This window comes from Kwoniella pini, chromosome 6 (assembly GCF_000512605.2).
Source record: "Kwoniella pini CBS 10737 chromosome 6, complete sequence".
Lineage (NCBI taxonomy): Eukaryota > Fungi > Basidiomycota > Tremellomycetes > Tremellales > Cryptococcaceae > Kwoniella > Kwoniella pini.
Window position 1 is genome coordinate 1354538 of NC_091721.1, and position 24547 is coordinate 1379084.

Below are 24547 nucleotides of genomic sequence, written 5' to 3' on the forward strand. Positions count from 1 at the left end.
CTCCTTCTACTTGATCCGAACTAGCTTTTCATTCTCCAAACACAGGACATACCGTCAAAGCATAACGAGCCGATCTTTCCGAAATACCTAAATCACGCAGCTGTTCAACCAGATCCGGTCGGGGTTGCGGCGATTTCGACATTAGATCTGATAGTAGAGAATTCTATGATTGGTACTCAAATATGATAAGAAGTGAAGTGATATTATACTTATACATGAAGCTGGACATAATAACAAAAATCAGATGATGTCGCTCGCCGTCGACCTCGAGTCCCGAGTCTCGCATCCGTTGTTGGTAGTTCCTGTTCCTTCCGTCATAACAAGCGCGAAGAATTCCCTTATTCCGATCACAGTGTTAAAAGTTGTACCTCCACTTCCATGCATAGTATACCGCCAAGACATAGATATTCAGTAATAGGGATGCATGCGTCATTTCTCAACGATTACGAGCATATATATATATCCAATGCTTATCAGCACTCTCGCTCAACGGCGACCTTAGGCTCCTCAACCTCGAGTCTTTTGACGCGTGTATAGGCAGATGTACAATTCTAACCCTCAGATTTGTATAAGGGTTTAGAGGTACAACACCTGAACAATGTCATAGATTGCATAAGCATTTCGTACATAACAGCCCAGAATTACCGTTTCTTTTCAGGTTCGGCAAAAGATACACTGGGACCTTCCCCATTTGATTGTATAGAAGCAGATCTTGACATTGCTAAATTCGGGTTCCTTTTGAAACCAGGCGCGTTGACACCATAATTGCTAATTGTCGGGGCTGTTTCAGAAGAATTTTCTACATCAGGCGCAAACCGTATAGCGGGACTTCTTGATGCTGATAATGTTCTCGTTAATGGTATTCCTCTCGATTCTGAAGAGTCGGTCCTTTCAGGTTCATTCACTATAGGTATAGGTCTTGATATGTTGTACTTTGATGGTGGGCCGAGCAAGGACGGATTGGGAGGTGCTAAGCCTTCTTCAGTCTTGGAAGGACTATGGTCATTCTCATTTGATTTTCTGCCGAATAACCTATCTTTGATTGATTTCATCTTGGTCTTCGTTCCACTGCCACTTCCTCTATGCACATTGATCGCCGGTACCTTGCTGTATGGTGTTCGCCGCGACGTTGGGTCATCATCCTCGGTTTCAGATACAGCTTCCTCCTCAGGGTCAACCGCGCGTTGAGAAGGACTTCCTTCGTCCATGGGCAACTGCGAGTCTACGACACTGGGAGTGCTTATGCCGCCCATCAATCCCAGCCCTAGTCTGTCAATAGCTTCTTGACCTTGATCTCGTACGTGCGATGTAGCATGTTCGAGCGATTTGGGCAGCATGCTAATCAACTTGTCCACTTCTTTAGTCTTCAGCCGGTGAGGGTGATCGAAACTATCCTTTTCGCTGGGCTTATCAGGGGCGAAGTGATTTCGTATAACCTCCACCTCGACCTTTACGAATGTATCAGCTCGGGTGATACCATATATCAGAAATCACATCAAGACATACCTCTTCGCTACCCTTCTTTTTCCTTTCAATGATCAAATGGTGACCCTCACGGTATTCGGCCAATGGCGGTGTCCTCGATCCTCCTTCTTTATCTCTGATTTCCCTATCACCCTCTGCCTCTTCCTCTCCTCGCTCTTCATCGCTCCCATCTCTGTGACAGCCTCTGCTGTCCACTGAACCTCTCCTACTACTTCGTCGAGAGAGGCGAGAATGACGAGATCTCCCCGATCTTCCACTATCAGATGAATTTCTTCGATCTGCCTCCGCAGCTTCTCCTTCTTCCGTTTCTTCTCGATGAGTATGATGGCTTGGTTTGTATGCTTGTTGCATTTCTATGTCGTCGCCTGGTGGCATGGTTCTTGAGCTTGAAGTACCTCCACTATCTTGAGATCCGAGCTTCTCGCCGTTATATGTATCATTAAGCGTATCCCTCCGTCTGACTCCCAGATCTCCCTCTTCTGGATCATCATCTCTGTTGATGGTAATTTGCTGACCTGGTAAGATACGTCGAGCATGTGTAGTCCAAGCAGGCTCGTCTGCATTCGGGTCCATGGATAAACCACGAGACCGAGTATAAGTGATGGAATGAACTCGTCGGCCAAGAGAGAAAAAGGGAATGGAGAGACCGTCTGCCAAGCCGTCAGTCATCTCGGACTCAAACAGCGTGAGAGGGACTCACGGGTAACAATCGATGAAAGAACCAAGAATGCCGTGATGGGTCCAATCACCTCTCGCACACGCTCGACGTGAACCGTGTCCTTGTCGACATGGCCCTCGGGTATGCTGGTTCTGGCCAAGGTTGAAATGAAAATGGCTCCAACACCCATGGGCCCTGTTCATCTATGAGCATTGAGCTTTTCGAGATCACAGCACTAAGCTCACCAAACCATCCAGTAAAGACCGCTTCTCTGAAAGTCTTGATATCTGGTATGAACTTGTACAGAGCGACAATGACAGGCAATCGTCGTACAAGCAGAATGAGGATGGCCAGTACAACGAGTCGCCAGACTCGTAGCTGAGACATCATTAGTACGAGCAGACTATCTTGAAGTCTGGACAAACTCACATCGGGGGTGTTCCATTCACCAAAGGGAATGATAGCTCCAATATAAATGAAGGCGGCACAATTGAAGAGCAAATCAATAACGTTGGAGAATACAGCGTCTTCCGTAGCTTTATTGAAGTATCCACTGTACAACGAATCGTCAGAATAATGTCAAAAATCATCGAAGTGAAGTGTGACGGAAAACTTACTCCCAAGCGAAGGCACAGCCGGTGGCGAATGCGCATAGCAGATCGTCACTTCCCAAGAGAGTCGTCATACCTGCAGAGACATGAGCTGACTGGACAGAAGGATGGTAGTGCGCTAGACTTACCCATAGACAAGACAGCCAAACTGACATACTGGGCGACATAAGACTGTCTGTCAATCAGTCTTTTCCTCTCCGCGAACTTCATGAATTTTCGAGCAGTAAAACCCAGACAGACACCGATGACGGAACCTAGAATGATCTCATATGCCCTACAATGGCGGAGGATGTCAGCGTAGTGCTCAACAATCACAGCTACTTCACTTACCATGTCATGTAAAACCATTCTCCTACAGCATGTCCTGGACTCTTATCCAACATTAGGTACAGAGCGATGTACAAGAATGGGAAAGCAGCACCGTCATTACTTCCTGACTCTGCGGAGAGCAAATGTCGTACATGTGTCGGTACATGTTTGTCGGCAAATCTACCTCCAATCACGGATTGGGCCAAGATAGGATCAGTAGGAGATGTACCGGCTGCGATGACCAAAGCCCCAAGGAAATTTATTCCAGGGATCAAAGCCCACATGAGCAATGCTGAAACCATCCATCCGTAGACCATACATGGGCCCAAGAGGAAAAAGAGGGATCTCCAATGTCGTTTCATGTATGCCTATGAACGTGATATCAAGTAATCAGTCATCTATATCTCGGTGTTCTGCACATCAGAAAAGGGCTATCACTCACTTTTGGCAATTCGACTCCGACTGCAAATACGGAAATAGCAATGACTACTCTTGTCACTTCCAAAGTAATCTCATCTACAACCTCACCATGACCTCCTCCCCATCCTGCAGGATTGAACCATCCCAAGCAATGGGGTCCTATGATGATCCCTATCACCGTTGCTAATGGAGCTTCACCAAGATATAGCTTCTCCTTTATAAAAAGCGAGAGCATACCAAATATCACGACGAAGGCGCCTAATAAGGTGTACGCCAGGTGAGCAGCGCTCACTTCAAAAGGATGAAACGCCATTTTGATATTATTGTGCTAGTCGAGCCCAGGGGCGATATTTCAGAAGGTCTAAGATTTTGGGAGCAATCTAAACTGATAGTCCCATGTCTTTTCCTCTGATGACAAGTGTCGGAATCGTGCAATTCAATGATTTTTGATGGAGTATCGTAATGATTGATACACTATTATAAGATCGCCGCTGGTTCAAAAATCTTTCCTGACCAGGCTTGTCAAGTACGATGAGCGAAAGAAAAGTTGCTAAGGTTCGGTGATATCGAAGTGGGGCCACTGATTAAGAGGGCAGTGTATAAGTCCTAGTGCCGAAGGAATGCTTTAAGGATGGAGGATGATACGTGTTTTATGCGTGGGGTTGATGAGAAATTTTCACCTTCCGTAATCAGGAAAGGAGGGGTCGAAGTCAGATGAATGATGCGAAAATGCCAAGGTTGATATGTAGATTATTGATACAAATGTTAGTGTATTGGTTTTCCGATCCGTTGCTGGTTTATGAATGCTGAATAGAACGAAACTATAAGATAAGCGGAAACAAAGTCAATCGATCAGAGAAGAAAGAAGAGTGAAAACACGAATGCCAAGGAAATGGAGAATAAGGGACAATTAAATTAGTACGCAGCGTAATCAGGGAGACACAATTTCATGAACCATACAGATTCCCTTGATATCGCATCTACTCCTATTTTACTGAATACATGTCATGATTGGAATTATATCGACTTGCATCTCTGCGATGAGCGCAGCGGCATAGTAGAGCACCGTAAGAACCGTATATGCATAGCCAGCTGGATTTGCACGGACGACGCGATATCATAAGAGAGGCACCACGATGATGATGTAAGATATCTGAATATTGATCGTTAAGAAACTTACTCACAGTCGGATAAATGATTATTATTGTGTCTGCCAAGCGTGGGTAAATAATACCCAGGGTTTTTAGTACACCCTGCTCTGCTCTTGGCTTGCCTTGAAAGACGTGTGATGTACTAAGAATAGAACCGACAGTACAAAGACATTTCAGGCATAAGTAAAACGTATGCCGAAGACCGGCTGACAGATACCGGTCATGACGATCGATCGTTTCAATCGTCGAAAGCTGGAATCGTTCTGAATTGTTACATTTTGATTGCTTGAGAGATGTTATCAAAAGCTCGACACGTCAAGTCAAGCCTTTCACGCCTAAGCCGTCACGAAAAACGCAAATTCAGTATGACCGATACAAGTCAAATACCACTTGCACCTCGGAAAGCCGAGGAAGACGTTTGGAAATACCCTCGTCCTCCAGCTTTACAACGTACACCAAAGTAAGCATTCTGTCTGCCTTATTTGAATGAGCTAATGCTCGAAACTTCTAAAGTCGTCTCCGAGTCATCTGGACTACGAACGATGGGACTGAGACCGTCATTGCTGATACTACGGAAGGTTTCCGGGTACTAGAAACGACGTGAGCGATCAATATTGTAGGATTTGAAATGCTCAAAATCTGAGCTTCCAAGTTCAGTCATCCCCCGACTTACTATTTACCACCTTCGTCAATCAAGGTACCACTCGAAAAGACTTCGAGACAGACGTTCTGCGAAGTGAGCGGAACCCATTCTTACCCGTATTCGAAGTTTCATTCTGATGCAAAGTCCAGTGGAAAGGTAAAGCATCTTATCATACTTTCAATCCTCCTTCGGCATCGAATCCAATAACAAATCGAATATGGTCATATCCTAAGCCTACGGGAAATTTTACACCAATCAAGGATTATCTCAGCTTCTATGCTTCTCCTGGTATAGACAAAACGAAGGCGGGCGGGAATTGGAAATGTTATGTGGATGATGAGGAAGTCGGAGTACAAGAAGGGTGAGTCAGCTATACGTCCCGTAGAATGTCCGGTTGACTAGATATGCAGCGATTTCTATGGCGGTTGGATCACAAGCAATATAAAAGGTAAAATGAAGGGCGGTAAGTACTCGCAGCCTATCGCGCAAAGAGTGGTTTTGACAATAAACAGGTCCAGGAACATGGGGTTGGTGAGAATTATGATTTATACCATGAGTGGTCTTGCATGCAAATTGTATTGTCTTACGACCTATTATTTACAACATCGTATTTCTTTCCTCTTATACCCCAAGTACCCCAATTTGTCTTGACTCCTACTCGTACATCCCATTCTGCAATCTCCCATTTCAAACTTCCAAATGGATTAACACCGGGCGTCAAAACCAGTTCAAATTCGTCCGTAACTCCCTCAATAGGTTCTATAGGTCCAGTAGGTAAAGCTACATAATCTGGGAACTCTCGAACTGGTGAACCTGGTGAAGAAGCTGATGGAGGATTTGTGCCAAATAATGCTGAAACATCACGTTGTAGATCCAAGGGGGAGAAAGCTGTGAAAAAGAACGGACATTTGGTACCGAGAATCTGTTGCAGTGGTCTTCTCCAGGTAGTTTGAGCTTGTACCAGAGTTTCGGGTGGCGCATATGGTACATCTCGCGAGTTTCCTCCATCTACCTCTGCTGGTGAATATGCATTGGCAGCATCTTCAGCAGTAGCTCCTGCTTCACTTTTGGGAACTTCTTCCGCTCGATCAAAAGTCATTTGACCTTTACCTCCTTTGGTAATTTTCTCCAATAACGGTTGGTGAGGGAATCCAAACCCTGGTGAGAATGCGAAAAATACGTCGGTATATGGGTCAAATGGTCCGAATTGATCATGGATCTGCTCGTACGGTGCGCGTATCGAAGTTAGGGATAACCGTTGGTTGTAATTGAGAGTATAACTGGGTACACCCCATCCACCTTCTTCTGAAAATGCGTAATCCTTCTTTTGACGTTGTTCAGCGTTGACAAGTGGTAATCCTACTTCTGGACCGATGAAGTAAATGGTGAAATTGGTTCGAGGGAATAGCCAACACAGCTGAGCCCAGAGATGAGGAGGTAGAGTGGACTCGGCTCGGGCACCTAGTAGGAAGAGTCGGACAGGTGGTTGAGGTTTCTCTGGAACAGTCCCCTCGGTCGCACCGGGCGGCAAATGGAGAACGGAATGAAGAGCTGTAAAATTTGATCAGCGTTCTGCGAGAAAAATCAGACCTCAGGAAAAACTCACCAGCCATACTTCGTCTACCTTCTCTTGTGATTCTTCCATTTCCAGAAGTGAAAGGCCCGTTTTGATGTAAGACACCGGCGATAGTCATAGGGTATGTAAGGATTTTGGAGACGTGTCGGACCGATCGCTCGGAATCTATTGAAAGGAAATTTCGGGTAAAGAATAGGGTATCCCACGAAGCGAAGTTGATAGCTGATTCATAAGGTTGTTCCTCTACAAATGACTCATCATGTCAGCTCAGTTCCAATACGATGACATTGATACTTGAAAGCGTACCAGGCATGTTCTCAAATTCAGTCATCTGTCTACCACTTCTCAAATCGTGTTCATCCTCATTAACTTCCCTTAATCTTCCACAATATTCCTTATGTTCCTCTTTTCCTTCCTCCCATCTTTCTTGATTCTTGTGGGTAGGCCATCCACAATCCGGACAATCAAAAGCAGGTCTTACTCTTTCATGATGCTTTTCAAATGAAGTAGGACAAAGTGAGACCGATTTTATCCGATCTGCTTTCTCCTTGAGTGCAGGAAAAGGTGATTGTGACAATGGGTGAAATAAGTCATCTTGAGCAAGAAGTGGGGGAGCATCTTCAAATTTTACTGGACTTGATTTCTTTTTGAATAACCCAAAGAAATTGCGTGTTTGTATTTGCGCCGTTGAAGAACCGATAGATCGAGGAGGGAGAATAGCTGAACATCGGACCAGGGGTGAGCGTATGGTCGAGCTTACCAGCTGACGGGGCAGGTTAGCCCTTCTTATCGAGGACTTCATCGCGAGTCTACAGGAAATAGACAGATCGTTCTAAAGGCTGAATTATACGTTCACAAGGTTATTTTGATATTTCTGGCGATTTCATCGTTAAATATCGGAGCGTAAAGATCCTTGAGCGCATAGAGATGAGGCGCATCACGTGATCAGGATTGGCCGCTTGACTTTATTGAGATTTCACTTGAGACCTTGTTGTTGTTTCCTATTTTATTAGCTTTTCAACCTCTATACCAAGTCTTGACTTCGTCGAGAGGTACACCTTGGCCCAACAGGTGTACCCGTGGGATCAGAATTTCGGCTAACGTAGCTTCAAGGAAGAGGGAAACCGGGATCCCTTCTTCTGCATCAGTAGGAACCAACATCATGCCTTCAACGCTGACGGACTTGCCTGCTGAGGTGAGTATTCACACCTGGATTCGACAATTATCTGTCTCAGAAGAGCTGATAAAATGGCTCTTGCATACAGCTACTCTACCAAATATATTTTCTCGCTCAAAACCCCTTCTTACCACGGACGAACCGGTATCTCTATTCAACATTTCATTGCCCTTCAGCATACTATGCAGCTACTTATCTCCTCGGGCTATACTCGACTTATGGGCCTAACGAAATATTGGTCAGATCATTGAGGCATCCTATTTGTGACGTACAAGTAGCGAAAGAAATGCAAAGGTTATGGGATCAACGCAGAGGATACAAGGAGCCCTCCTATACAAAATCAACCCCTACTAAAAAACCAAGATCCTCGTCAATAGCAGAAAGAGAAAATCAACATCGATCAAGGTCACGATCAAGGTCCAATTCACCTACACCACAAACCCAACTTCTAGAATCTCCTTTAACATGTTCAGAACTGCCTCGAAGGTTATTCCGAGATTCTTTAAATCCCTCACGACCAATTCATCCTTTAATCAAATACTTGTTTGAAATTTATTCACCTTCACCAAATTCACATAAAGGTTATCCACTTTTTAGAGCAATTTTAACATCAAATTATGAATTAGTTTCTTATTTACTTTCTAAAGGTGCTGATCCAAGTATAAAAGATTCTTTTGCTTTAGATATAGCTATATCAATGAAAGATTTAAAAATGGTTAAATTACTTGTCGAAAGAGATATCATCATTGATCAAATTCCTAAATCGCCATCACCTACAAAAGATGAATCGAAAAAAGGAAAAAAGATAAAGTTAGGTGATAGATTAGAAATTGGAACCAAAATGGTAGAAAAAGCGATAGAAAAAGGTGCGAAAGAAATCATCAATTACTTTGTCTATGAAAAGAGTTAGTATCCTTCATCACACTTATCGCGTTCAGTTTACAATTACATCACAAACTGATTAGCACTTATACGTAGAGGTCATGCCACCTTTGCATTCTATCATGAAAATAGGTAAATCCGAATTCACCAATGTCAAATCAGTCAAAACTCAAAAACGCAAAAAACCACCGAGATCCTCTTTAAGCATGAAAGCATAATTCCCTTTAACTCTTATCACTCCGACATTGACCCTTACATTCATATAGAAAACTTGTTGTAATCATTACACACGGGCAGTAACGGATGTAGTAGTGTATACTATGATATAGACTCGTCAAATGCATTATAAGGTCGTGACATGTATGTATACCGTGTAATTCCAAAAATACTTTACCAAAAGACAAAAAGACAAAATTGTCCCATCACTTTCCAAATGATTGTTTTACAAGATCGTAGGCCTAAAAGACTATTCCTCATCTTCTTCCTCTTCTTCAATGACAGTAGCAGCAGACCTTCCAGGAGGTAAACCTCTTCTTGCTCTTCCACTATTTGTACTACCTGGTGGACCTTCCATTCCGATACCTAATCCAGTTCTCCCATCTTCTTCAAGCTTATCATGCTTTTCCTCCAAGCTCGTTCTTCTTCCTCTCTCTTTACGCTTGGTAGATGGATTTGAGAATTTCAAACCTGGGTAAGCGGATGCTCTAGTTCCATTCAACCATCTTTGACCTGAATTTGAGCTAGAGGTATTTCCAATTTGACCTAATCCACCAGCAAATTCATCTTCTTCTTCTGAAATCCAATCATCGTCTTGTTTCTTCTGGAAGACATCACGTGTTGGTCCTTTCTTGGCCGGTTGTGAAGCAGATAAAGGTGATCTGGTACGATGTATTTGTTGAGCTAAAGAACTGTTTTTCCCACTGCCACCTTCACTTCTTTTTCGACGTTGTGAACGTAAAGAAGCAGTATCATCTCTTCCGCTATCGTCTTCCCTATCTGTATCTCGCTTTCTTTCTACGGAAGAAGCCCGACTCGAAGCGTTCGATTTGATACTTGATGTAACGGAAGAAGGACGCAATGCTTGATTCTCATGAATGACCCGATAATGTCTGACTCTTGATGAATCACTACCACCAGGTGCTCTTCGTCGGTAGTTATGCAGCGGCGAAGCAGGCTGGCCGCTTTTGAAACGTCCAGAAGCATGGTCGGAGACGAGTGAGGGTGAGCGCATTGACATCGATGATCGTCGACTGTTGCCTCGTTGTACTGAATGAGCTGATCCGGGTCGCGAAGGGAAATCGATGTATTCGCGATCGGACGTAGGCGTCTGGCTTCCGTGACTTCTTTGGCTTGTCCTCCGATACAGACCACCTAAGTCGTGGGTCTCATGCATGACGTGACCGTCAAAGGAAGACCTCCTAGAATTACTGATGCTGCTAGACCGACGAGAATGCATGGCTGGTCGACCATCTAGCGAAGTTCGTCTCGAACCTGGTGGTAGTGAGACTGGCGTTCTGTTGATATGGGGTACACGTCCATTCGGACCTCGAGTCAATACCACCGACGGAGGCACTTTGGTTTCCGAACCCGCTAAAGGTGAACCAGGTATGTCCCTCTTTCGTCTGCGTTTATCCTCATTGAACAAGTGTCGAAAAGTCGTCCATAAGCTATCTCGCTTGTTTCCCTTTGGTTGTTTTGAGGAACCAGCCACAAGCTGATCGGCGGTAATTGAATTACCAGAAGTCGAAGCTGTCATTTCCTCTGTGAGATCGACAGCACCCCCTGTATTCTGACCTGCACTCTTGCCTAAGGTCGATTGCTTTTCGCGTTGAGGGGTAGTCAGGGGTGTACCAGACGCAGGTGGGGTCGAGGCTGGTGTAGGGTGCGAAGAGCTGGCAGCATCGTGATCACCGTCCGGTCGAGGAAGGTGCTTTGGCCTTGGAGGGGGTTTCAGAAGTTTCGATGGAGAAGTACTTCGTTTTTCGTCCTTATGGGACGCGGGCGAATCTGTCTCAGCTCTTTCCTTCTCCTCATTCTTCTTGCCGCTGACCCCTACCCAGGCCGATGTAGCTCTCTGAAGCATGGACATTGAAGGAGAACGTCGTTTCGTGGTACGATCATCGTCCGCCCTAGCAGGAGAAGCATCAGGCGACGACAAGAGATCGCGCAAAGGCGGATCACGAGGTGGAGTAGTTGGTGGGGCAGTATTGGGCGCGAGCGTGCCAGGTAAGGGTCTGAGTTCAAATTGCGGTGTCTTGACCGCGTTCAGAGCGTCGATAGCTGATGTATCGGAAGAGACAGGCAAAACATCGGGTGAAGCGAAAACAGGTTGACCTGTTCCGGAGATGGGGGCACCGAGATCCATGATGGTGAAAGAAGGGGTGACAGGTATGGATGCTGCTCCGTCTTTAAAGGTGACCGCAGCCGGGAATCTAGAATCGGAGGAATCCTCGGTGATCCCTTGTGATTGTTCCTTTGCCGCCTCTCGAGCTTTGCGCCTTTCTTCCCTGGCATAGTGAGCTAGTTTCTCCCTCTTTTTCGCAGCTGAAGTTTCTCTGGCTTCAATGACCTCGTTGGTCTCTCCTCGATCGGCTTGCTTGGCTCGGAGAATCCACCACATTGCCGCGCTAGAATCACACGCATCGTTCTCCACGGAGTGCTTGAGTTGACCGATATCCATACCCATGTCATTCAGCTGATTTAATAGGTATTTCTCAGAGGAAGTTGTAAATGGAGGAGATGGTGTTTCATTGAGCTTGGCGAGGTAGTCTTCAGGAAGATAGCGCTGCCATTGACCTGACATACTATGGTGGGAGTGTCGTCTTTCGACAGACATGGTGGAAGAAACTGATCTCCTTTTCGTTCTTGACGGTGTACGAGAATGTTGAGCAAGCGGAAGATGTAATGAGTGATCGTCAGGAGTCGGCAGGCTTGCTGCGACGTCACTACCTTCCTCGTCTTCTTCCTTTTGACCTTCCAAGGTCGATCTCCGGGCCACTTTACTCTTATACTGCGAAGATGATTTGGGTGAAATCGACGCCGGTCTACGTATTGTGGATTGGCTACTATTCGGATGAAGCAGCTCCAAGGCTTTCTCAGTCGCACTGAACTCGCTGCTGTTAACACGATGGAAGGGAGGTCCCATCTCCTCGCCATCATCTTCTTCAGCAGTGGTAGGTGGAGTAGTGTCGGTACTTTCCGCTTTACCAGTTTCGCTGCCAGCTACAGACGGTTCGGAGGGCTCAGAGTCGTTGTTCGGAACAGTGGGTACATTCGTTGACAGAGGTGATGGTTGAGCTAGATGAGGGGTAAGATGTAAAGATCCAGTAGTGGCAGATTTGTTGAAGGGCTCGGAAAACAGTTCGTCGCCTGATGCAGGGCCATCTGGGAGAGGTGAAGGTGGAATAGAGTGAGAATCACCGGCGTGGCCTTGTATACGGTCTACTAAAGTCATCTTGAACCACGGGTGTTCAAAGATACCTTCAACGGTGATACGCTGAGATGGTTCTTGTTGTAGCATACTTCGAATGAGTGATCGAGCCTCTGTATGTTGATCAGCAAGGCGAATACACTGAAGGTATCACGCTACTCACCCTCACTTAGCCATTCTGGCTCATCGTATTCCCCTTTCATGATCAACTCCTTCATCACTCTCTCATCGTCATCATCAAAAGGTAATCCACCACACAGCAAGGTGTACAGTATAATACCCATCGACCAAATATCCGTTTCCACACCGAGGTATTTCCTTCCAGCTAACATCTCTGGACTTGCATATCCGGTAGTTCCGCAGAACGTCTCCATTAACCTTCCTCTTTGCCATTCTCTAACGAAGCCTAGATCTCCAAGTTTGATTCTCAACTCGCCGTCTAGTAGTACATTCTCCAGCTTCAAGTCTCTATGTACGACACCTTGACGATGCATCCATCCTACAGCAACTACTAATTCTCCAAACAACTTCCTTGCTTCTCCTTCTAACATTCTTCCTCTTTCCACTAGGTAGTCGAATAGTTCCCCTCCACTACATAGCTCAGTGACTAACCATATATTATTTTCCGTAGCGATAATTTCATGTAAATGAACGATAGATGGATGGTGTAACCGTCTATGATGATGAATCTCTCTTGTCAAATGAGGTGTAAATGATTTTGGTATTTTTTTGATTGCACATCTTGTTCCACTTAGACGATGAGTAGCAAGATGAACCGAGCCGTATGTACCTGCAAAAGGAATAAATTAGAGGGTTTCTCAGATTATGATCAGGTTAAAAATGACTGATACTCGCCTTCACCTATGACTCGTCCTAATGTATATCCTCCTACTACTTTCAACTTATCCGTTCCTAGCTCCTTGGCAAGTTCCTGATATGCATTGGTGAGCTAGTAGCAAGCCCATTAGCGAAATCTACTAGTATTAGAATCTGTGATGATGCTCACTTGAGCCTGTTTATTGTTTGCTGAATTAGCAGAATAACTAGTAAAATTATTTTGGCCTCCTCCACGCCGAGGCGCTGCCATGGTTGAGAATTATTCTAGGCGATCCACTATATTGATCTTTTCCAAATTTGTTGTTGCTGTAAGAGGTCGAAAAATTACAGTATGAATACGTTCTTGCTTAATAATCCAGACCTAGATGTAGCGCAATATCGGAAATTGAAAGCAGTTGAAATGTAGACGCGTTATAAGGGTTATTGAGTTGTTGGGAAGCTAAGTCCCAGTCCAATATGCTGTTAATGGTTTCTATTAGGAGTTATGAGTGTCGAATTGTCCTACTATACTTGAATTACAGATGTAGCTATGTTGAAAATGACGAACATGACAATAACAAACGGTCAAGCTCTGGTTTTTAGTTGAACTCAGGATCTTCTAACAGATGATTCAGGGACAAAACAGTTAAGAGGTGGAGAAGGGAGATGAGCCGGCATGAATGATCCGGTACACCGTAATAAAAGTATGCACCTTACAACCATTCTATTCATATACAAAGTATGTCTCAACCGTCCTGGTGCTGAGTCTCTAGTACACGTCGAGCTTATGCCTACCAATGGTATCGTGAAATGGAGAGGAGGACAAAGGGACAATAGTTGTTGATCGCAATCAGACTGGCAATATTGTTCTTCAATGGCCTTTCACTGTATCAACTTCTATCCTTCATTTCCTTTGTTCGAGCATAGATGCATTCGTGTTATCGGCTTGAGCTTGAAATGAATCGGAACAATTCATATATTCACTCTGCATATTTGCTCGTTGCTTTGTAGGTGTCCACCATCCCTGGTCTAGCTATGAACCCTCAGGCACGAAGGTCGGTCAAGTTTACCAATATGACTTTGTTTTCTCACGGAGAAATGCGAAGGCTGACAGAGCATATATATAGGTAGGGACTTGACAGAAAATGTAATTATGACATCTTATCATCTCTGATGATCCAGAATTACTGGTTCTGCCAAGGTTGTGGTGTAAAATTTTGCGATAATGACTGCTCAAGATGTTGAGCGACGGGACCGTGAGTGAATGATCGGAACTATAATTCGATTATGCTGACGTATGTTGTCGTCGAGCATAGTGTCGTTACATGAACGTTTCAGTTTGACAAGACGAAATACAGGATTTCCTGCTATATTAGTATTTGTCGTTGTTTATCAAAATTCTTCAGATTTACCTTCAATAGAATTCTTACAAAAGAGAATAAAACAAATTCAAGAACATTTTCCATTACTTTACGCAAAAGTAAAAGGTGATAAAACTTCAAAACCATATTTTGAAAGTCGTTCTGAAATTTGGAAATCATCAGATATATTATTTTCTTCAAGATTTAATATTAAAGAAAATGAGAATGAAATTGAAAATATATTTAAAAAAGAAGTTTCTGAATTAAAAAATGAAAAAGATTTTTTTAATAAACCAAGTTGGCGAATTACTTTACATGAAAATTTTAATCAACCTAAAAAGAATAAAGCTTATCTTACTTTATCAATTGATCATATTTATAATGATGGTAAAGGTACTTTAAATTTATTACAAAATCTTTTAACAATAAAAGAAGAAAATGATATTTCTTTATTACCTTTTGAAAAATTATCAAATATACCAATTTTAGAAAATACAATTAATATTAAACCAAATTTATTTTTTTTATTACCTATAATATTTAATAAATTATTTTTACCTAAATTACCTTTATTTATACAATCATTTTTTAATAATTCATCATTATCAAGTTGGCCTCCTTCAACAATTATTAGATCAAATCCTATTAATTGTAATTCAAATCAATCATTAATGTATTTATCCAATAATTTAATAAATTCTTTAAAAATTATTTCAAAAGAAAAAGGAATTAAAACATTACATGGAATATTTAAAACTATTTATATGATTAGTATTTGGTCAATTTATAAATATACTTTAAATCCATTTTTAATTAAAGCTTCTACACCTAGATCAGAACGTTCTTTAAATTTAAATCATTCAATCTGTACTTCAAATTATGTTACTACATCTAAAATTGAATATATATTAAATGGTAAACAAGATTTTTGGAAATTATCAAAATTAATATCAGATGAATTAAATTCAATTAAAAATTTAAATCAAGGTAGAATGGATATGGGAATGTTAAATTATATTCCAGATGGTGAATTAAATTCATCTAAAGAAAATGAACCAACAGGAGCTTGGGAAAATTTCTTTTTAAATGAGTTGAATTCAAATGAACCTTTTAATGAAAGTTTAAGTATTTCAAATTTAGGTAAAATTAATTTACCTCCTAAAGCTATTGATTTAATTTGGTCACAAGAAGCTTCACCTTTTGCTGCTCCTTTTAGTGCGAATATAATTAGTCATCAAGCTGGATTTAGAATGATGACAGTTTGGAAAGAAGGTTCTGCTGTTATAGAAGAAGAAGTTAAACAACTCGAAAAAGTTTTTCAAGGAATTTTACAAAAATTAGTAAATGGACAAGAGGATACCTCATTAGAAGCTTTATGTAAGATATAGAATTTAGAAAATTCGCAGTAGATAGAAAATACATTACTCTTTATAATTACAGCTTATTACTCGATCTCGATTAATTCCTTATAATGCTTGTGGAAAAAACTTAAATTAGCTCGTGAAACTATAATTTATATCTTCTCAATGACCTTTGAATGCAAGTCTATGACAAAATCCCATCTGTCAAGGTCTGCAGATGATTCAATTACCACGATACATTTAGCCATATGGTAATGCATGATGATGTCGTCAATGATTTATCTTCTATCTCGTCTTCCTCGATTTCGTTGTTCCAAAGCTCGTCTATCAGCTTCCTTCAGACGTAGCCTTCTTCCTTCTTGTCCTGCTATGCTCAAAGTCCCAATCACAAGCTCGGCCGTCCTCATGCTCTGCGAATCAGAAATATGATCAGTTTTCCCCTTTGCATCGAAAAGAATCGTATGTACTCACCTCTACATTTGCTGGTATAGGGTATGTGACTATCCTCGGATCTGTATCTGTATCTACAATACCTATTGTAGGTATATGACGAGCCGTACATTCTCTGATGGCAGCTGTGTTTTCAGATGGGTTGAGGAATATGACAAGATCAGGTTTATATGATTTGTTGAGCATAGGTTCTATGCCGAAGCTAAGTAGTAATAGCCAATTTAGTAAGGAAACAAAACGAAATGATCTCCAAATATTTCCGTTGATGACTCACAAAGTTTCGGAATTAGTCAATACACCTGGCATCCAATCATTAACAGCAAAACCGTTATCTTCCAATCTTTCCTTGGCACGATTTATCATCTTTTGATGTCCTTCTCTTGTTCCAACTATCAATACTATTCCATCTGCTTTTACGACATCCCTAACTAAAGCTGCTGTACGACGTAAGATAGGTAATGTTTGATCCAAATCGATAATTGATAATCCTGCTCGTTTACCGTAAATGTAAGGTGTATATGCTGTAGATGTTAGACTATTGGAATGACCTAGAGCTGCACCTGCCGCCAAAAGAGTAGAGAGGGTTGCTTCGGTAGGAGAAGGGGTAGGACGAGGACGAGGTGGAGGATTACCGGATTGTGGGATGAACAGGGGTAGTTTCGAGCCTGTAGATATCAGGTGTCAGGTTATGTTCAAGTCAGAAATTACAATGATGAGTGACACTTACGCTGAGAATCTCTATTTCGTCGCCATTCTCTAGCTTCATTCAAATTTCTCTTCCATGCTTGTTCAGCTGATTCTCCAGGATATGCTTCTCCTCTACCAGGTTTGAAGGAGCTTTCCGCTTCGTTCTGTGTCCAACTTGACGTGACCAGATTTCGGGTAGCTAGTAATACTAACATCAGCAACAATGACTAATTCGATCAAATTGCAAAAGACATGTTGACGTAAATAACTTACTTGGTCGAATCACAGTATTCGCCTTTAATGCTTTTAAAGCAGAACCGCTTGAACCTTTCATGATGCTCCTGGTCGATTTTCGTCGGAATATATCAGAGAGGATGTATAAACGATGTTGAGTACCCAAATGTGATTTGATGAATTTGAGATGATAAAGCCCGCGTATAGATCAAGTGAGAGCTATAGTACGATGTATTGTGGTAGCATCGTTGAAAACATCTTTTAGACTTTTTGTTAAACTCATTCGACCTCATCCGTGGTATATGCATAAAATCAGGCTCATGAATGCAGCTCGCGTGGCCACATTGGAGAGGGGGTGAGATCAGGCTCAGGAGTCAGAAGACTTCGGGCGGGATCAAATGATGCCACAGGATTAAGACAAAACACCGAGAAACTCCGTTACACTGTTTGATGAAAGATTACTGTATGGCAGGTAAATTTATTGATTCAATGGAAATGCATGGTCGTTTGTAGCCTTGGTTAGGATTTGGTGTATACGGTTCGGCTGCTATACTGCTTGGCTCACTCTCACTCACATTCTGACTCAGGCTTACCCTTTGGTTGTTGCTTGACAGCTTTGCACAATTCGACATTCTCAAAACCATCAATTACTTATATCTCCCTCTTTGTCCATCAAAAAAAAAGGCTAAGCCAATACATAATACAATGGTCAGTATCACACTCATCATACATTCCTGTAGAACAAGTAGAAGAAGGAAGAAAGCATAAGAGGGAGGATTGTATCAGGATAGCGAGACAGTGCTGACGATGTTTTCTGCTTTTGCTCAACAATTACTTTTCTCTACACTGCGACTCATCAATCCTATCACACAACTGGATATAACATACAACAGGTTCGATACGCCTCTGCCCACATTGTCGCCGGCAACCCTGAAAAGTGTGGGTAGATGTCTTTCTTGGTGTTGGGATCGGATTGAAGGATAGTCAAAGGCTGATCGTTGGAGTTGTTTGATTTGATTTTTTAGTCGCCAAGGCCCGAGGAGAGTATGTCCCAACTCATTTCAAAAACATGAGAGAGGTTGCTGCTGCTCTTACTGGTGAGTCGAAATCTCAAAACAATGAGGGCGTTTATTGGGAAGTCTTCAGACACGCTGACCTGACGGAAATGTAAAATAGGTTTGAACATCAAGAAGGCTTACACCTACCTTGCTGACGTTCAAGACCACAAGCAAATCATTCCTTTCAGACGTTTCGCTGGTGGTATCGGACGAGCTTCTCAAGCTAAACAATTCAAGACCACCAAAGGTGTGTTTGGATAAATGAATTTAGGATACTGGTCAATAAAAGGGGAAATACTGACTATTTGTGGAATGGTTATAGGTCGATGGCCCGAGAAGTCTGTTAGATTCATCCTTCGATTACTCAAGAACGCTGAATCCAACGCCGATGCCAAAGATCTTGAAGTTGAGGATTTGATCATCAAGAACATTGTTGTTCAACAAGCTCCTAAAACCCGACGAAGAACTTACCGAGCTCACGGTAGAATGTGAGTTGTGGAAATATACCCGCTTTTCTCTTTCACGTATGCTGACTATATACTCTTTAATTAGCAACCCATACCAAGGTCACCCATGTCACATTGAAATCATCCTCTCCACCCCTTCCTCCGAAGTACCAAGAGCCAAAGACCTCGATGTTACTTCCAGCTCAAAGAAGGGAAAGACCGTTGCTGCTATTGAAGCATAAATTGGTTTAGGATAGTTTTCTGGGTAGTTAGACGGCAGACCATACCAGGTTGTGCTATGTATGATGGATCCATACTGCTGCATTACGATAATGTGTTCGAAAAAGGGCTCGCCTAGACTGCATTTTGAGCTTTTGTGTGTCGCATCAATTCCAAACGATATTGCACATACATATGATGAATGTTTTTTGAGAAAAGAAAGGTGTTGCTGTTTGATTACGTAAATAAGCAACATGTCCGTTTGCGACGCGAATTAAGTAAAGTGAACTTCAAGAAAGATAAATGATCATCCCTACTACTTTTCCATTGTACCTTTTTATCATTTCTGAAGTAAATATCAAAGCACCACACAGAATTAATACAATGAGTCAGTCAGGTCCACCAGCAGATGCTAAACAAGCACAAGCAGCAGCAATGGCAGAACTTGAAGCAGCACAAAGGAAAAAAAGAGCAATTGATTCAACCTTAGTAAGTTTTAAATCCCCTATTCGTTCATTTGTTTGTTAAATCTGACTTTTGTTTTAAAAAAAAGGCAAATTTAGAAAATTCTATATATGCATTTGAAGGTAGTTATTTAGATGAAACAGCTGCATCAGGAGGAAATATAATAAAAGTTAGTTTAAAAATTCGTAAAATTCTCATTTTTTTTAAAGAGTAAAACAATAAGACGTTTCATTTTTGATTAATGATTTTCATTTGAATTTGAATTTAATTATTTTAGGGATTTGATAATTATTTAAAACCACCTACTACAAATTTAAATAAAAAGAAAATTGAAGTTACAGAAGGAGATAGATTATTTAGTACAAGTAGTGGAACTTATCAACAGGTGCGCAATTAGCATTCTTTTATTCATCTCCAACCTAAAAGACTCAGAAGAGAATAAGGAACTTATAATAAATGTCAAATGCTCCCAATCAATTCAACTTTCCCTCGATATCACCTTATTCATCATTTTCGCGAAATCACTCTCAATGTTACCTGCTCATCAAAAACTTATAGAGTCTTGTCGCTAAAAGGCAATATGATATTGAAGCAGCTGCCTTGAATAATAAGAATTCTTCCAAATAAGAAAATAACAACCATCACCGGTCTTCATTCACATCCATTAACATCGTTGTCTGTTTGCTCTTCGGTCTAGCGATTGTATGATTGCCTTCAAAACCGAAACCCATTCAAGAATGTATAACGTGGTCATGTCATCGTCGAGTCAGTTAATATTGGGTTAATATTGAAGTCAACTGGTCCGGAAATCATAACATCAAACACAGTATGCAAAGACAACTGGAAGTTCAAACTAAACATCAAGATCAACAAAATTAAATGGATACATCTTGGATGCCCAACGCCGTAATGCACTCCCATCGGCCGAGACTCAACGGAGTAGACACGATGATTGAATTATAATGAAGAACAATCATTGTGGGCGAAATATAAAAGATACCTTTTCAGCCGTATGTCGATTACGTATGGGCTTCAATAGATATGCATAGATTGTACATACACTTTGCTTTTGGCTGTTTGGAATGGAATGGATCTGTTTCTTACTTTGTTTCTTACACTACGGTGAAATGTCGAACTCGGCATCAGACATACTTCAACAGAAATTGTTGACATATGCTGTTTTTTTCCTTTGTGAAAATCCCTTTAATCTCTTTCATCTTCTGGAACTACATCATATCCTGCTCTGGACTGAGCACCAGCGGCTGGTAAATCCCCAGTTTCTTCTAATTCAGGTTCATGAGGTAGGTGAATATTTGGTGGAGGAGGGAAAATAATAGGTTTAACCAAACCATTAAATACGAATGTTCCATACCTGTCCCATACTCTATCAGTTTGAAATCAGACGATGAGATTTGACAATTAATATACTCACACTAGCATAGCAAAACCTGAAACTTGAAGTAAACTGAAAGGCCAAATAAGTTTTTCCCAACCCAAACCTAAACTGACTACCCAAATTCCAAGTGTACGACAAGTATCAACTGTACTTCTTGTAGTTGCGCTAACTCTATGAGTAACACTTAATCCAAAGAAATTAAAAGCACCAATACTAAACATAATTGCAATACATGATCCCCATACTGTTGGTGTTGAAATTATTTGATTCCATCCTCTTGGAATATCAAAATAAGTTGATTGATTTCTTGCAAAGATTTGTAAAAAAATCATAGCTAAAGAAGTTGTAATTAATCCGAAAAACCCTTCTAAAGTTACAGCAGCTAAAGCTTCAACTTTATAATGACTCATAATTTTTTCTTCTACTACATATTGACCTGCTGTAAATATTTGAGCAAATAGAATTAATAATACTCCTACAGCTACTCTAGCAGGATCATCTTGAGGTCTTTCTGCTAAAGTAATGATTAAATCAATTGGATCTGATAACTTTTGCTTGACTAAACTTCCTGATAATCCAACTAAACAAACACCTAAAGTGACTATAACGAGAGCTGACCATTGATAAAGCCATAAATGACGTCTCAAAAAAATGACTGAAAGCACACCGACCCATAATACCAAAGCTCCTCTTGACATTTGAAAGATTGATACCGGGGTAAGGATGAGACCGGTATTCATCAATGTAGTTCCGCAAACTAAAGGGATTGTCAGATTATATTCCATGTTTAGATCTGCATCAGCTCACTATCAAAGAAAGCAGGGAACCACATCCAACAAATTTTCCAGCCTGATAATACAGCGTTATGTGGGCCATGTCCAGGAATCAAAGGTTGATTTTCATCTTCCATTTCGTCTTCTTGTGCATGATGATTAGGCGGCGCGAGAAGTTTAGTCAAAAATGATGCTTGATTATTTTCATAAGCTTTGTTCGGACGATTATAATACCCTATCAACAAAGGAATCCAGCAGAAGAATTCGCCAATGAACATACTTGAAGGATCAGCCACGAACGTCAATCATTTAGCACTTACTTTAACGTTTGCCATACCTAATTAAACGTTAGCTCCATTTAAACCTTTCTGAGGATATAGAGCTAACTCACAGGCTGCTCAAAGTCGACTCTAGGTCCTGTAGCATCCGGTCCACAATTCTCGACACATTCCATATCTTGATATTTTGATCTACGATGAGAACAGCTTAAGCCTTATTTACCATGAGCTGAAATGTAACTTACAGTAAACTATTCGCACATCCCGTAATGAACATACCCGCCACCAAGGTACCGACACCCATCTTAGACGACATAGCGATTGAGTGCTCGGAGGAAGAGGTTGTGACTATCCACACTGAATAACGACTTTCCGAGCGATAGATTGAGTTGATGTAGCGAATAATGAAGAAACACGAGTAACAAAGGATACAGGATTGAAATGTCTTTGGTGGGTATCGCACATAGCCGGACAAGTAAAGGTGACACGATCACACGGTTGCAATCAATATCCCGCATTGGGGCAAGAGTGGAGGTTGATCACCTAGAAGATGATCATTGCGCCATCGATTGTGCATACAGCAATTAAGATATCTTATACATTTCTTATTCAGCTCCTTTGTTCTCTACAAGTCAGTCTTACAGGACAGCTGAACTGCTGCACAGAGACCAAAACCATAGTACAACAAAAAGACTAGACCGATCAGGTTCGAGCTCAATCGCTTTAAATTACAATCTCACTATTAGTAATTATCGACATGCCAAGACATGACCATTTCTCAACTCGATCAATTCACGTTGGATCTGAGCCTGATCCATCAACCGGAGCTGTAGTACCCAGTTTAAGCGTAGCTACTACCTTCAGACAAGAAGGAGTCAGCAAGCCTTTACGAGTGAGTATCACATGGTAGTGGAACAGTTCTCGTCGTCTCATATTGGTATTACATCTTAGGGATTTGACTATTCTCGTTCAAGTAATCCAACTAGATCGGATCTTGAATCGCTCCTTACTTCTTTGGAAACTTGTCCTTCGGCGACCGTGGCAAACGATGCGAGACACGATGCTTCAGGTGGAGAAAGCTTGGTATTCGCTTCTGGATCAGCTGCTACTGCTGCTATAGCTCATTGGGTTACTCTTAATAAGGAAGAAGGAGGTGCCGGTGGAAAAGATGGTAAAGGATTTGGTGGTCATATATTAGCCGTGAACGATGTTGTGAGTGTTGTCGTTCAGCTGTAGATGACACATTGTTCCACAGCTGCTAATCGTATTTTAACCGCACAGTACGGTGGAACAGCTAGATATCTTTCTCGAGCTAGTCGACCAACCGGTTTGGAGGTCACGTATCTCAACATGGAGAAAGCTGGCGAAAAAGGTATCAGAGAAGCTATAAGACCAGATACAAAGGTTAGCCGATATAAGCAGGGAAGACATGCCAGCTGATACTTCAACTTGTAGTTGATTTGGCTGGAACTGCCTACTAATCCGCTTCTTCTCGTACCGCCTGTTCGGCTGATATCAGATATTGTACACTCTTTACCGTCTGAAACTCGTCCGCTCATACTTGTCGATTCAACATTCCTCTCACCATACTATTTCACACCACTTATTCCTACCAACGGAGAACATCCTCTAGCTGATATAACTATGTCATCATTGTCAAAATACTCATCCGGTCATTCAGATATAATTTTAGGTTCATTAACAATATCACCAACTACAAATAAATTAAGACCTGAATTAATAAAGGGTTTGAGATTTTTACAAAATTCAATGGGAGCTTCACCTTCTCCAAGAGATTGTCATTTAATGATAAGAAGTATTAAAACATTAAGTGTTAGAATGATTAAACATGGTTTAAATGCATTAAGAATATCAAATTGGTTATCCACAAAAACAAATTTAATTGAAAAAGTAAGATATCCGGGATTAAAAACTGATAATGCTTTTGAATATGTACAAGATTTAATTTCAAAAAATGCTAAAAGAGAACTTGAATTTCTTGGTTGGAAATTTCCTTTTAATAAAGAAAATAAAGATTTTGATATAGATGTAGATGAAACAAATTTAGAATTTACAAGAAATTTAGGTATACCTTTTGGAGGAATGATTACTTTTACAATTAAAAATGCAAATTCTAAACAAGTTGAAAAATTTTGTACAGAATTAAGAATTTCAATTTTAGCTGAAAGTTTAGGTGGTGTTGAAAGTTTAATTGAAGTTCCATATGGAATGACTCATGCTGTAAATCTTATTTTCTTTTTTTTTCTTCTTGTTTCTATAAATATAAATACTTGATTCTAATCCTGAATTTCAATTTTAGCATTTACCACAAGAAACTTTAAATGAATTAAATATTACACCTAATTTAATTAGACTTAGTGTAGGAATAGAAGATTATGAAGATCTTATAGAAGATTTAGAACAAGCTTTAGAAATTGCTATGGGTACAGAAAAGGCGACTGTGGATTGATGTTTTCAATCACAGAAAGCCCTTCTGTATGTAATCTTATGAAATTGAAAGATTTCGTACCCTTATTTCATTCAAAGAACCCATTTTGAATCTTCGATATCCTGTATGTATGTTAAGTCGAATAATAATTAGTAACAGAAAGAAACTTGTAACTCTGAGAAAATGTAATGTAAATAGAAAATATTCTGTGT

The 24547-nt window shown here is 41.2% G+C and overlaps 11 protein-coding genes across 11 annotated transcripts; 6 read left to right on the forward strand and 5 right to left on the reverse strand.

Moving 5' to 3' along the window:
* Window positions 1–641: 641 nt before the first annotated feature.
* I206_104952 (uncharacterized protein) lies at window positions 642–3796 on the reverse strand (the record flags this gene model as incomplete). Its single annotated transcript, XM_070203037.1, has 9 exons — window positions 642–1448; window positions 1507–2135; window positions 2186–2338; window positions 2389–2521; window positions 2573–2696; window positions 2761–2830; window positions 2883–3028; window positions 3085–3431; window positions 3506–3796. The coding sequence occupies 9 exons, from the start codon at window positions 3794–3796 to the stop codon at window positions 642–644; spliced, it is 2700 nt and encodes an 899-aa protein (XP_070059138.1).
* A 1203-nt stretch (window positions 3797–4999) lies between these two features.
* I206_104953 (uncharacterized protein) lies at window positions 5000–5812 on the forward strand (the record flags this gene model as incomplete). The annotated part of the gene is made up of 6 exons (XM_019154255.1): window positions 5000–5094; window positions 5148–5234; window positions 5292–5370; window positions 5427–5638; window positions 5688–5740; window positions 5790–5812. 6 exons carry the CDS (start codon window positions 5000–5002, stop codon window positions 5810–5812), a joined length of 549 nt encoding a protein of 182 aa, XP_019012995.1.
* Window positions 5813–5860: 48 nt separating this feature from the next.
* I206_104954 (uncharacterized protein) lies at window positions 5861–7655 on the reverse strand (the record flags this gene model as incomplete). Its single annotated transcript, XM_019154256.1, has 3 exons — window positions 5861–6828; window positions 6884–7096; window positions 7160–7655. 3 exons carry the CDS (start codon window positions 7653–7655, stop codon window positions 5861–5863), a joined length of 1677 nt encoding a protein of 558 aa, XP_019012996.1.
* Window positions 7656–8015: 360 nt separating this feature from the next.
* I206_104955 (uncharacterized protein) lies at window positions 8016–9130 on the forward strand (the record flags this gene model as incomplete). Its single annotated transcript, XM_019154257.1, has 3 exons — window positions 8016–8048; window positions 8119–8935; window positions 9009–9130. The coding sequence occupies 3 exons, from the start codon at window positions 8016–8018 to the stop codon at window positions 9128–9130; spliced, it is 972 nt and encodes a 323-aa protein (XP_019012997.1).
* A 248-nt stretch (window positions 9131–9378) lies between these two features.
* On the reverse strand, window positions 9379–13429 carry I206_104956 (uncharacterized protein; the record flags this gene model as incomplete). The annotated part of the gene is made up of 4 exons (XM_070203038.1): window positions 9379–12455; window positions 12506–13132; window positions 13198–13291; window positions 13349–13429. The coding sequence occupies 4 exons, from the start codon at window positions 13427–13429 to the stop codon at window positions 9379–9381; spliced, it is 3879 nt and encodes a 1292-aa protein (XP_070059139.1).
* A 954-nt stretch (window positions 13430–14383) lies between these two features.
* On the forward strand, window positions 14384–15907 carry I206_104957 (uncharacterized protein; the record flags this gene model as incomplete). Its single annotated transcript, XM_019154259.1, has 2 exons — window positions 14384–14414; window positions 14475–15907. The coding sequence occupies 2 exons, from the start codon at window positions 14384–14386 to the stop codon at window positions 15905–15907; spliced, it is 1464 nt and encodes a 487-aa protein (XP_019012999.1).
* A 251-nt stretch (window positions 15908–16158) lies between these two features.
* Window positions 16159–17351, reverse strand: I206_104958 (mitochondrial 37S ribosomal protein uS2m; the record flags this gene model as incomplete). The annotated part of the gene is made up of 5 exons (XM_019154260.1): window positions 16159–16290; window positions 16352–16532; window positions 16605–16995; window positions 17058–17216; window positions 17291–17351. 5 exons carry the CDS (start codon window positions 17349–17351, stop codon window positions 16159–16161), a joined length of 924 nt encoding a protein of 307 aa, XP_019013000.1.
* A 605-nt stretch (window positions 17352–17956) lies between these two features.
* Window positions 17957–18997, forward strand: I206_104959 (60S ribosomal protein uL22; the record flags this gene model as incomplete). Its single annotated transcript, XM_019154261.2, has 6 exons — window positions 17957–17959; window positions 18145–18190; window positions 18277–18348; window positions 18428–18556; window positions 18632–18797; window positions 18862–18997. The coding sequence occupies 6 exons, from the start codon at window positions 17957–17959 to the stop codon at window positions 18995–18997; spliced, it is 552 nt and encodes a 183-aa protein (XP_019013001.2).
* A 361-nt stretch (window positions 18998–19358) lies between these two features.
* I206_104960 (uncharacterized protein) lies at window positions 19359–20066 on the forward strand (the record flags this gene model as incomplete). The annotated part of the gene is made up of 4 exons (XM_019154262.1): window positions 19359–19463; window positions 19528–19608; window positions 19717–19824; window positions 19998–20066. The coding sequence occupies 4 exons, from the start codon at window positions 19359–19361 to the stop codon at window positions 20064–20066; spliced, it is 363 nt and encodes a 120-aa protein (XP_019013002.1).
* A 576-nt stretch (window positions 20067–20642) lies between these two features.
* On the reverse strand, window positions 20643–21886 carry I206_104961 (uncharacterized protein; the record flags this gene model as incomplete). Its single annotated transcript, XM_019154263.2, has 3 exons — window positions 20643–20811; window positions 20872–21592; window positions 21643–21886. The coding sequence occupies 3 exons, from the start codon at window positions 21884–21886 to the stop codon at window positions 20643–20645; spliced, it is 1134 nt and encodes a 377-aa protein (XP_019013003.2).
* Window positions 21887–22643: 757 nt separating this feature from the next.
* On the forward strand, window positions 22644–24356 carry I206_104962 (uncharacterized protein; the record flags this gene model as incomplete). Its single annotated transcript, XM_019154264.1, has 5 exons — window positions 22644–22778; window positions 22838–23098; window positions 23168–23290; window positions 23342–24127; window positions 24207–24356. The coding sequence occupies 5 exons, from the start codon at window positions 22644–22646 to the stop codon at window positions 24354–24356; spliced, it is 1455 nt and encodes a 484-aa protein (XP_019013004.1).
* Window positions 24357–24547: the final 191 nt, after the last annotated feature.